Genomic DNA, 12,643 nt, shown 5'->3' on the forward strand with positions numbered 1-12,643 from the left:
ACCGTATGTTCACAGGCCCTCCTGCCACATCGGAAGCGCTGCCCTCCATCACCACCTGGGGCTGCCAAGCATAGGTTCCATTTGTTTCTAATGCTCAGCCAGATGGTCTTACATCAAACAGACACAGAATACCAGCCTAAAAACTCAAAGGGGGACAAAAGAGACCACAAGGAAAGAAAGAAAATGAAAACAGCAACACCACCATTTATTGCCAGGCTACAAGCCACAGGCACTTCACAGCCAGACAGTGTAAAACATTGCACCTGCTCCGCCCATGCGCTGGCCAGCAGCACAAACACGGGCAAATAAGAGTTCTGCTTTGGCATCAGGCACTTAACAGGTTGCAGCACAGTCTGATTTCTTGGAGGCGTCTGGCGCAGCCAGCCATGGAGAACTCCCATGAAGAGCCAAGTGCATTCCAGCGCCACTCAGGACTGGGCAGAGGCACCCAGAGGCGGCCCCGTTAAGCCCAAAGGATCTTGTTGATTTTCAACCGGATTTTTCTCCAGTCAGCCGCCACTATGTCCGAGTACTGCTTGTACAAAAGGTGCCTCAAGCGGGCAACCACGTTGTGTGGCAGAGCACGCTTCCCTCTGCCCCCGCGATAGCTAACAGTGCTTCGCCACCTCCGCAGCTCATCCGGGGGGACCATACGGGTGAACAAAGCTGCAGCGTATCTCGCTGGCTTGCCGCTAACTCGCTTGAACAACTCCCGCCTCTCCCTTCTAGGGATCCTCCACAAGGTGATATCATCCGAGCGTAGGACTGCCTGCAACAGGTGAAGGTGCGTTACTTACACTGGAATGTGCAATGGCCACCTCCCCACATTAGAAAAAAATAATAATACATCCTGAACCACTCAGTTTACACTGCAGCACACTCATCTGGGCAACCCTGTTCACATTCCAGGGGCTGAGGGTGGAAGGCAGCGTTCGAAAGGGCACACAATTCAACACAGACAAACAATTTGACAGAGAAACAGACAACACACAACAAGAGCACCCCAAATTTCTTGGGCTTTGGAGATCTGCCTGATTTACTTCAAGTTTATCTCACTTCAACAACGGTACAGTGGTTCTTTGCTTATAAGCACAAATTCTTCCCTATCAATGGCTCCCTTATTAAGGTCATTCCTTTTGGGCCCTGAGGAAATATTATACTCAGGGAACAACATGATATAAAGTATATAACATTGACATAAATGACAGTGTCATTAAGCAAATCTCTCTGCTTGGAGAGAAATATAATGGGTGCATGTGGGGTGGATGAGGCAGGGGTGGTGGTCATGTCAAGAACCAGTGTGGAGTAGTGGTTAGCGTACTGGACTAAGACCTGGGATTCTAGTCCCCACTCAAGTTGTGAAGCTCTGTGGGTGACTTTGGGCCAGTCATGGTTTCTTAGCTTAACCTACCTCACAGGGCTGCTGTGAGGATAAAATGGGAGAGGAAAAACCATGTATGCCACCTTGAGCTCCTTGGAAGAAAGATGCAATATACATGTAATAAAATAAATAAAAAGTTTGCAGGCCAACTGAGTGAGCCACTTAAAGGCTGAAGAAGAAGGTGATATCACCGGCCAAACACAACAGGTCAAAGACAGAGTCAGATGAGAAGCACACAGAAAGAAGAGTCTGCCCAGTGAGCTGATGGGGCTTTGTCTCAACAAGAAGCCATTTCAAACTCCTATAAGCCTGACAACATCACACTGCACTTTCAGATGAACTGTCTGTAGCCACCAATTCCAATACTGCATTCTGAGATATCACTGGGGGAATTCCCACTTGGCAAGAGTCAAGCACTAGGTCAAACCTCTACTCAATGCCTGCCCAATTTAAAAGGAATTCCAAAAACACAAGACTTACAAAACCACTAGGTGATTTACAGAAGGGTAGACAGATTGATTAAACATACAAAACCCCAAACTCCTTTTAAAGTGAGGATAGGCCCTGAACATTAAAATCTGATGAACTTGATTCAAAGCACACAGTTTCAAAATTGGTACAATTCCTCTCCAGGTAACACACAAACCATGAGAAAATGTTACAACAGGGCAGTTCTGTCAGGACCCTGCAGACTACAAGCCCACAAGGTGCCCTTTTTGTCCTCTTACTAGGTACAAATGCATACAGACCACATGTGTGGCTGAAAAAATATATACAGCAAATTTCCTATTTGCCATCATTTAATTTCTAAGCATCAAGTCCCTCCCCTCAGTCCAACTTTTTGAACTGTGTGCGTAAATTATCTGGCTGAGGCAGGGATCATTCCTTTTGCTGGAGCACAAGATAAACACATCAGAAGCTCAAGAGCTAAGAAGAACAATGCTAAGCAAGCCTTGCAAGCAAACCCAAAAATGCTTGTACTAGCCTGCCAATACCTAGATGGCCTGAAAGGATGAGGGTCAACTAAGCTTCCCTGCCTTGTCACCTGGGGGAGTGATTCTTAGTCCTCACAGTTGAGGTTATTTCATGTTCAGATTCATCAGAGGGGGAAAGCAGCACTAACGTCTCTGAGAAATAATCAGGTGTTTGGGGATGGGCGAGAACTAAGCCATTCCTGTCATCATCTTCCCGGCCCGGCAAGCTAAACACATGGTGTTCACAAACAATCCAAGCATCAACAGATTATCAATGCTGCATCTTCAATCAGAAGACTGTTATGATCCAAAAAGGCAATCTCATCAGAGAACCCATGTTGTTCCAGTGACTAGGAGGTTTGGCTTCTCCTGGGCTCAGGTCTGTCCTCTGTTATGCACTGACTGTGAAGACACAAGCACTCTGTTCCCCACCAGTGAAATGGAACCAATAGTGACCTATCTTGCAGAGCTGCAAAGGAGGCGTTGGATTTGCATTTGTCTTTAAAAAGGAAAAAAAGAATGCTAGAAGGCAGCGGAGGATTTCGCCAAAAACATTTATCTTTGCCGGATTTGTTTGGGAAGAGCAGCCTTGTGCACCAGGGAACAGAAGTCTCATCATCCTGGATGTGGGGGATTGGAGCAGGGAAAAAGAGAGATCTTGAAGCCTGGACTTGGGACTCTGCTCACACCAGCACAGGTCTACAAGCTGATTACACACAGGACACACAACCAACCCACAGCAGGCACAACTGCACCATTAGCTTCCACAGTGCACTGGCAGTGATAGCAGCATGGATTACCAAGCACTGCATCAATCCTCTTTTGTTAAAAAAGGAGTGCGTTGTGGAAGGATAGGTTTGTCCAGCACTTCTGTGGATGCAACCTGAGTGCTAGCCCAGGCGAGACCGGAAGCAGCATGTCAACACTCTGAATCCCTTCATGTCATCCCTACTAGGTACTGACAGTTCAACCAATATTGGCTAAACCTATTCTACACCTCTCTGGGCAGGGAAGACAGAGGGACATGAGCAAAGAAGGGAGCAGAAGGAAGAACAATGACACACCAGGCAGAAAGGAAACCAGCCCCCTGAAACATCCTATATACAGACTAGAAGCCCACAGCACTGTCACTCATAGAACTTCCTTATGGGTCAACCAGGTTCTTACAGGAAACCAGGGTCAACGTTAAACAGTGGAGGGCACTGTGTTGGAGGCCCAGAAAATAGTGGCTGCCCAAAAGATTTCAGGGGCTCTGAAATGTAAGCCTTTCACTGGGCGTCATCAGAGGGAGGCTGTCCAGCGTGGGCATGGAGCATGGCATAGAGGGAAATTGAGGAGTTTATGGTGCAGCGGCCTCTATACAACTTTTCAAGGATTGGTTTGGAATGTGGTGGCTGCTTCTGCTTCCTTGTCCACTATGTTTGGAGGTGCAAGGAATTTCAAATGAGGACCTAGGGAAACTTGCTATACCCTGACCTGGCTGCTTAACCACGAGACGTTCATTACGTAGACCCCACCACACTCAACACTACCTGCAATTTACTAGGCTCAGCAGGCACATCTGCGTTTTCTCCCTCGCCGCTCTCATCTTTCACCCCAAGATCCAAGGGGGCCACCTGCTCTTGCGTGACGAACCTCTCAAGCACGTCTTGGGACGAGGCATGCTTCTTTTCTGAAGATGTCTTTTTGGGCCGTGGAACCACAAAGAGCATTGGGATAATGCGGCGTGGCTTCAACCCTTCCTCCTCACCAGGAGCTTCGGAGGGCAGGGCATCGAGGGCAGGCATTGGGGGGATGCTTTCTTCCACTGATGCAGACTTGGGGGGCTGGGCTTCAGGCCCCCCCTTCTCTGAACGGACCTGATGCTGCCCCTCCCGCTGCTTCAGCAAAGGTGGCTGTGGGAGTAACAGGGGAGGCAGAAGTTGTTGCAATGGGAGCTGAGGTGGCTGGGGCAAAGGGTGGGGGTGCTGCTTCTTCTTCCTTTCTCCTTTCACTTTTGGGATTCGGGTCTTCGGCTTGCATTCCCCTGTTTTGACAAAAGAAGATGATCAGTTCCAACAAGGCTACTGCCAAACTCACAACAACAAAGCCTCACATTAAATTCTTCCTTTCACCCCATAACTGTAATTGTTACCTGCCCTTCACTAGCAGCTCCCATGCCAGGTTACGGTGATTTAGAATTCATAATTTAAAACATTTACAAGAAGTTCCAGTCACGGGAATAGGGAGGGTCCTGAACACACACATTTCAGGAGTCAAAGACCAGGGTGTAGCACTTGCCCAAAGCTGTACATTTAAATAATCAGACACACCTCTGCAGTGAAGGAATCTTACAACATAGGGACTACCACAGAGAATTCCCTCTTCCAGGCCACTTTCACCTGAACTTCTGAGGGCAGCAAAACTACCCAAATGGACTTCTGCTGATCTTAACACCCAAGAAAGTCTGTACAGAAGGATCCCTGCCTTAGATTCACAATTCATTATCATCAGACATTCCCTAACCAGTATTTAATCTTAAATACTCAGCTTTAAGACCTAGACCCATGTCACTTAGCCTTAAGGGCTAAAAAATCAGCATGCTGCTGGTGCTTAATTGGAAAATTGATAATAATTTCGCACAACAATTGATTTCAGGGTGGATTACAACCTCACTAAAGCATACTAGCAAAACAGCACCCATTAAATCTACCAAAAATTAAAATCAACCGCCTCTGCGGCAAACACTGGGGGTGGAATTCTATGCCACACTAGTGCAAGCATTTCTGCTTGGCAGACAAAACAGTATCTCCTTTCTCAGTGTGCTGTTCTGGGGGTTCTCCCAAGTTGCCCGAGCAGATTTGAGGAGATTTGGGTGGGGGGAACTTAGCTGAACCTGGCCCAGGAAGTCTTAACTTGGCATCTAGATGAAAAACAGGGTAGAATTGGTCACATCTCTCTGGGGCTGAAGTTCCACAAATGCAACACCAATCAAAATTGCCTTTAAAAATGCTGAGATTCGCAGGATTTTATATAACACACCAGATCACCCTCTTTCCCGAAGTCTCTGATGGTGCAGGGAGACAAAGCAGAGCTTCTGCTAAAACTCTTAATTCCATCTCTGTGCTACCAACACCCTCCTTGTGTAGAAGAATACATCCCTCACCTGTTCCCAAGACGGGTGACATTCAGTGAAGTCATGTAAAGACGTGCTTCCAGTACAAATGATTCAAGAACACAGGCAGGTTTTAAACGAAAGCCTGCAATGACTTTCATCTCCTCTCTCAGTGTGAAGAGAACAGGAGTTAATGTGAATTAAGGGATGGCACAAACTGAAGTAACCGTTAATGCAAACACGGCCTAAGTGAGTGATGAGAAAGTAGAATGCTCATTGTCAGGCCAGAGAGAATGAAGAGTGAACCTCAGAAGTGACCATGAAGACGTTATAAAACTCAACATAGTCCATCTTTTATTTTTATTTTAAAAACAAACCTGTGTGGTTTCCAGATTGCTGGGTTCAGTTTCTCCCACTACTCTAAAAAAAGATCTAAGAACAGACAAGAGCTCCTTTTGTGGCAAAAGATGAGTCTTTGCTCCCCAATGCCTTCAAGCCCAGCAGTCAGACACTCGGTTTAAGTTCATTCCATACACATAAGCCCTGCCATTACATGCTGGGCAGTCAACAAAACTTGGGAAATGAGGCATTGAACAGAGACCCCTAAATCACTTCTCTGCCAAACAGCTTCTCCTGCAAGGTCTCTGAAAGCAGCGGCAGCAACGTAGGACATGAATCAAGCCAGGCATTGAACTGGGGTCTATCACAAAATGCCAGTGATGCGTTTTTTTCTTTTTCTCTCAATCCTCTCTTCTCATCTCTTCCTGCCCAGTGCCCCCACCCTGCTCAGAAGCCACCACCATCCATTTTATCTCCCCACTGTCAACTCACGAGTGCACTTTTGAGATCGCACGCACACTCACTAGGCAGATAGATGCCTCAGTATTTTCCCATCTAGACAGAGGGCCACCCATAAAACAAGAGCACTCCCTACCCCCGACTGCCACTTTGTTTTCCGAGTATTCCAGTACACATTCACCCCCAAATTGAAATTTCTGCCAGCCCTCCAGTGGGTCATGATGGCAGCTGCCTCAAAACTGCTGCCTTTATTGCATTTGTAGTGAATTAATGGAACTTTATTCCCCCTCCCCCAGTAGCTTCATGAATAAAGTTATCAAGTCCATTCAAGGGACAGTAAATAATAGATGTTCCACCAAGAAAGCGCCAACCCCTCCAGCACACACACACACACACACACACACACACACACAATTTGATTCTTGAGAGATTGTTTTTCACCTACAAGATGTCTGGACAACTATAAAAGGTCACTCTCCTTTACGAATAGGGTACTCAAAGGGGAGTGAGATGGAAGGCAAAGAGAAATGGGGAACTGTAACCACCATCAGGAAGATTTAACAGCTCGCCTCCCAATCTTGAGATGCTGACATTAAAGCCCAGCAAAGGCTACAGGCCAGGGCTTAACACATTGCAAAGCCCGGGGAGGGGGATCAGCTAAGCCAAAGCACAGCATGGGGCTCTACGAAATAAGTAAGCTCGGAGCTAGATGAAGTTGTTAAGACTCCCCCTGCAGAAGCCTATTGCTGGCAGAAGTCTGTGTCACAACATTTCCCAGAAGCCGGTTATTCCAAGAGCCTTATTTACACCAATTTATTTAAAAATAAAATAAAGAAAAGTTAATGAGATCTAGCCAAAAATAGTCAGGGGTGCATTTGTGTAAACAATACTTCAAGATAAAGCTGGTTTTGAGGCACTGCATGAAAGGAATTTAGAATTTCCTTAGAGAAATGAATGCATCAAATGAGAAGTCAAATTGGATCTCTCCCTGGCCACAAAATGTAAGATTGCATTTACACTCCGGGTTGGGTAGGGGGTGGAAGCTGCCCCCCTTCCTGCGATTACAATGCACTGTCCTTCACTGACTTCTAAACAGGTGGCTTTGGCAGCAGTCGGTGGCAAGTGGAACTATTTCAGAGCAGGGGTGCGGAAGCTTTTTGACCTGGTGGAGCAGACCTTTTATCTCCCCAATACCTCTGGCAAGCCAACTTTTGGGAATTATCTGATGTCATTATGACATCACGTGATTAACAGGTCGGTTACCCCTGAACACACTGGCACTCTCCCCACTAGTGATCTCAACATCTGGCACTCAGAAGCCTTATCCTCTGTGGATCTAATTCTCTTTTAAAGCCATCCACTTTTGTGGCCCTCGCTGACGAATTCCATAGTTCAACTACACATTGTGTGAAAAATGTTATTTGTCCTGAATCTTCCAACTTCCGGCTTCATGGGACGTCTACCAGTTCTGGCGTTGTGAGAGGGAGAAAACATTCCTCTATCCGCTTTCTCCATGCCATGCATAATTTTATACACCTCTATCATGTTTCCTTTTACACACCTTCCCCTCTAAACTATAAAGCCCCCAAAATGCTGTAACCTTTCCCCACAGTTGATTTGGTAGGATGAAAGCAGCAGCAGCAGGGGGGCTTGCAAAGCTCTTTGCAAGCAGCCTTGAGCTGCTGCTTTCAACCTCTGCTGAAGAGGTTGAAAGGAGCAGGGCTGGGGAAGAGCTGAATGGGAACCAGTCCCCTTCCCTGAGCAAGGCATGGTCCGCCAGCTGATTGCTCCTCTGCTGGATCAAGGTGCATTCTCACCTGTTGAGGGTACACCTTGCTTCAGCAAAGGAACAATTCTGATCCTTCTAAAATCCCCATCCTAAAATCACTGGGCAGGCAAGATGGGGAGTATTCGTGGGCTGGCCCTTTTAAGCCTGCAATCAGGGTTCTTTGTCCAATGCTTCCTGTCTTTCGGCACCTATCAGGTATGGTGATGATGATCAATATTTTTCCTTAAAGAGGCCTGCTGCCTGAGGCCAGACCCATGTCAGGTTGCTATTCAGGAGTATGTTGTACCGTTGCCACATGCGCCACGTGCAGGAGTCCATTACCCTCTCAGAAGAGCTTAAATCAATCTAGTCAACAGCCAAGGGTTACTACCTGAGATGGCTATATACACCCTTCAGGTTCAGAGGCAATTATGTCACTGAATACCAGCTGCTGAGAGCAACAACAGGCCCATGAAGGCAATTTGCCTTTGTGTCCTGCTTATGGGCTTTCTGGAAACATCTAGTGGGCCATTGTGGGGAACAAGATGCTGGAGTATGAGATGAGCCTTTGGTCTGAATCCACAAGGTCTCCTTTTCTCTGTTTCTAGAGGGGACTCTGCCCTAATTATGAAGAGATGCAGATGTAACGATTCACAGAAGAAACAGTTCATAGGCACGCTTTGGAGGGGAGTCTGCACTCCTAACTCTTTTCCAAGGGCGGATTCACATCACTTCATTTCTGTACATTTCATTGACTGGCAACTGTACACGCAACCATCTCCATGAATGAGAACTGTATTATTATTATTATTATTATTATTATTATTATTATTATTATTATTATTATTATTATTTGAGGGCCATAAAAATACTCCGCAGTTGTCTGACGCTACTCACAGATGAATTGCTTGCCACTTATTTCCTTCACACAATTTAGGGTTGTTGTTTTTTGCACATTTACTTATAAGGTCTGAGTGGGAGCCTGAAGAAAAGGCTGGCTCTCTACTCCAGAGCTCACAATAAACAAGCACTGCTTCCTAAGGTTTCAACAGAAAATAAGAAAGTCCAGGCTGATAACAGCAACATCCGAGAAGCAGCATCAAAAGCTACTCAGCCACAAAGTCAGAATTTCAGTAACAGGGCTGGAAGAAAAGTCTCCATCCCACCGATGCAGGCAGTTAAGCAGTTGCCAGTAGCGGGGCTCAGCTCCAATTTAAAAGCTGTTCATCTTGAACACAGCAATTCATCTTCCCCTCTTCTCTTCTCAAGGCTCCTCAGCTCTGCCTGTGCCACTTATCTCTCATCCCCCCAGGAGACATCGGCATTTTTCAGGCCATTTATTCCATGCTGTAACTGTTGGGGCTCGTACAGAAGCCAAGCACGTCCTGCTCAATGTGCTGTTGGCTCTTTCAAGATGGAGCGGCAGGGAGTCACTTGCTCTGGTTGTGCAACTCCTTTGCCGCACACCAGTGGCTCCTTGCCTAAGGAGTAAAACAAATGGGTCCAACAAAATCTAGGAGCGACAAGGACTGGGAGCAGTGTATTGTATTCCTGGCTTTCCTGCACAAAATTATTGCAGAATCAAGCTACTGAAAAAAGAAACATGGGCAGATCCCAATTAAATCAGGGTTGTACAATGCAATGTTTGCAAACAATTTTTTTACCCTGCCTTTTCATTTCAAAAAGTGCCTGTAATGGGTATGAGTTACTCGTGCGTAAACTGGCGCCTTTCTCGGTTAATTTGCTTTGTTAAAACTTTCTGACTGTGCAGCCCCTTCTCATCGTGGCTGCCTCAGTCACTGGCAGAATCCGTCAGTGGGCGTTTCTTGAACCTCTTCCAACATAAAAGTTGTTTGACACCCAGTCTCCTCCTCCTCTCACTGCGCGGGAGTCTTCTGCGCAGGGAAGGCGTGGGTAGCGGAGGACCTGGGCTCTCCTCACTGATGTCCAGTGAAGAGTCCCGGAGCCCTGTCCTGAGCTGTTTCTCCCCCTGCTGCTGGGTCCTTCGCCAGCATCATCTGGGAGCCTCCCCTTCGCCTCTCGCTCCGATGTCAGTTCCCTGACAGTGCCCAAAGAAGCTAAAAAATCAGTATTTTATTAAACACAAACACATTACACACATGCAAGAGTGGAACAGGAGGAATATTCCCCAAACCTCTGATTGCTAAAGGCACACTTCTTTTCTGAAATTAAGCTGAAGGTATGCTTCCCTCTTGCAGTCAAAGAGGGTTAACTTTTTGAGTTCCTACGGAGTTAATAGTTATCCATTCTCAGAGAAGCCCACCTGCTCTGCTTATGACCGTACCTCCCCTAAGAACAGGTAATTCTGCTGTGTCATTCATGACTGGATGATCCAATCACTTCTGAAAAAGGCATACAAAAAAATTATCTCCCCACCCCACTCAACATAAGCTATTTGGACAGAAGAAATGCAAAACAGGGAAACATGTTGAGATGCAGTAGGCAGCCTCTTCTCTGAGTTCTCAGGAGACTTAATTTTAATTAAATGTGTTTTTCAGAACATATTAATGTCCCTCAACCCACAGTCGGAGGAGTAATGGAGCAGAGCCTTTGCGATAGAAATCTAAGTTCTACAACTTGAAGCCCCCCCCCCACCGCAAACTAGCTTATTCTATTTCTGCTAGTCGTTTTTATGTTGTGAACTGCCCTGAGATCTGTGGGTGAAGGGCGGTATACCAATTTAATAAATGAAAGAAAACTAACGAATGGCAAAGGGTTGTGCAGGATAAAGAAGTGACACTGCTTTGATACTGGAAGTCCTGCTCAGACACCCTGCTCCCAGTAGCCATAAGCAAACTGTAGCCTCCTGTCATTTTATTTAAGAATGGAAATGAAGAATTTAAGAATTTTTCACCTTCTACTAATGCTCCCTTATGACCAATCAGAGTAATTGCAAACAAATATATTTCTCTTTTTTTAAAAAAAAATTTTTTTTTATTTGGTTTTCTGCTTTTATAAAAACAAAACACACACAAAGAAAAGACACAAAACAAAAACATGTATAAAATCAGCAAATCCCCATTTCGTAACCTTGTTTCCTGACTTCCCCCCACCCCCCCTCTTGCATCCCAGTTCCCAAGATTATATCAGCAAGTTGGTGTTTCTCCTCTTAACCATCTTATTCATCTTATTACCTCTTTTATAATAAAAATTAATTTTCCTAAGTTGGACTTAAGTTCTCTTCCATCGATTTTCATTTTGTCTTAATTAAGAGTCATATTAACCAAACCTAAAAGTCTTAAGAGTTTTTAAGAATCTCCTCTTCCCTCCCTCCCATCCCCGGTTTTTGTCCCTTCCCAATAGAAGTCCAAATTCGAGATTCTCAGCCTGGGTTCCTCACGTCCGAGGCTTTCAAGTCCCTTTCAGTCCCTCTCCGCCTGTCTTGTTGGTAGTCCTTTATGTCAGTCGTCGAGTCTGGAAAAAGTTCTTTCACCATCAAAGTGTATTCTCTTCCCACAAGGAGATTTGAAAATAACTGCTGAAAAATTTCCACAAAGCCTGTATCTTCAGAGTCAGAGTCCAAACGGAGGCCCCAGTGATATTTCTTTCTTTTAAGTTCCTGTATTCCATATTGCCCCGGGACCTCCTCCTTCTTCTTCTGTGTCTTTCGCAGACTTGTGGTAGATAGGTTCCCAGCGTCTCCTTGCTTGTGTTCCACAGATGTCATGGTTGTTACTTCCCAAGGTTGCTTCTTCTTTTTCTTGTTGTTTAGTCTCTTCCACCTCTGTAGATATTGTTTCCCATTCAGCTGTGGATTCTTTCTCATTCAGGTCCTCAATACAGAGAGCAGAGTTGCCTGTTCCCAAGGTCATAGTCACAAGTTGTTTATTCATGGCCAAGCTCTGCTCTTGTAAGGTTCCCACCAATTGAAACATCCTTTCGATTTCCACTAGCAACTTTCCTTCCACAGCCATTGTATCCATTGTAGTTTCACAGAATTCCCCCTAGAGGGAATCTGGTTACTTATTAGTCTTTTCTCCAACAGTCCTTTAACAAATTGTTATTACTTTGTTTCCAACAATTTTAGCTCAATTATAACTCGTCTTAGTCCAGAGGGATCTTAAATAGCGATTTTTCCACTTTAAACCGCCCGTTTGACAGCTTTGACAGCTGTCAAACTCCGCAGCTCTTACACAGGCACACAGGCAGGACTTTCCCGAGCCCGGGAGGGGGGGTTGTTTAAAACAAAAAGAAGGTTTCTAAAACTCCACTCTCCAGCCCAAAATTTCCTTTAGCCAAATCTTGAAAGTTAATGTCCTTTTTAACTCACCCCACCAAGGGTAGGCTCTCCAGCTTAGCTCTTATGTCGTTGCTTAGATCTTCTGCAAGGGGGGGGGTGCGGACTTCCTTTTAGCACACCCCCCGGTCGTCTCCAATTCAGGGCAAATTTTTTTAAAGTCCCAATCCGTCTTACTCACGGGTGATTCTTTCAGTCCAAATTTTCAAGGAAGGAAGTCAGCGCTCTCTGGTCATGGCTCGCGGCTTCGCTCCACCGAGGTAGCGGTCGACTCTCAGTGCCACGCCACCCCCCGTATCCTCTCCGCAGCCTTTAAAAAGGCTCTTCGTGGATCAGGGGGGGCGCTTAAGGCACCCGCCGAGTCTTCAGT

At 45.9% G+C, this 12,643-nt stretch overlaps 1 protein-coding gene across 3 annotated transcripts in view; it reads right to left on the reverse strand.

Annotated features, from left to right (window-relative positions):
• KDM4B (lysine demethylase 4B) overlaps positions 1–12,643 on the reverse strand; it is a 192,671-nt gene that overhangs the window by 42,371 nt on the left and 137,657 nt on the right. For all 3 annotated transcript variants that reach the window (XR_014003632.1, XM_081177635.1, XM_081177636.1), the window contains exon 11: positions 3,888–4,381. Coding sequence is in view for 2 of the 3 variants with exons in the window: in XM_081177635.1 (XP_081033761.1) it covers positions 3,888–4,381 (494 nt within the window). In the remaining variant the exon portion in view is untranslated. The remainder of the gene's footprint in view (positions 1–3,887; positions 4,382–12,643) is intronic.

This window comes from Podarcis bocagei (genome assembly GCF_964188305.1).
Source record: "Podarcis bocagei genome assembly, chromosome: 18".
Lineage (NCBI taxonomy): Eukaryota > Metazoa > Chordata > Lepidosauria > Squamata > Lacertidae > Podarcis > Podarcis bocagei.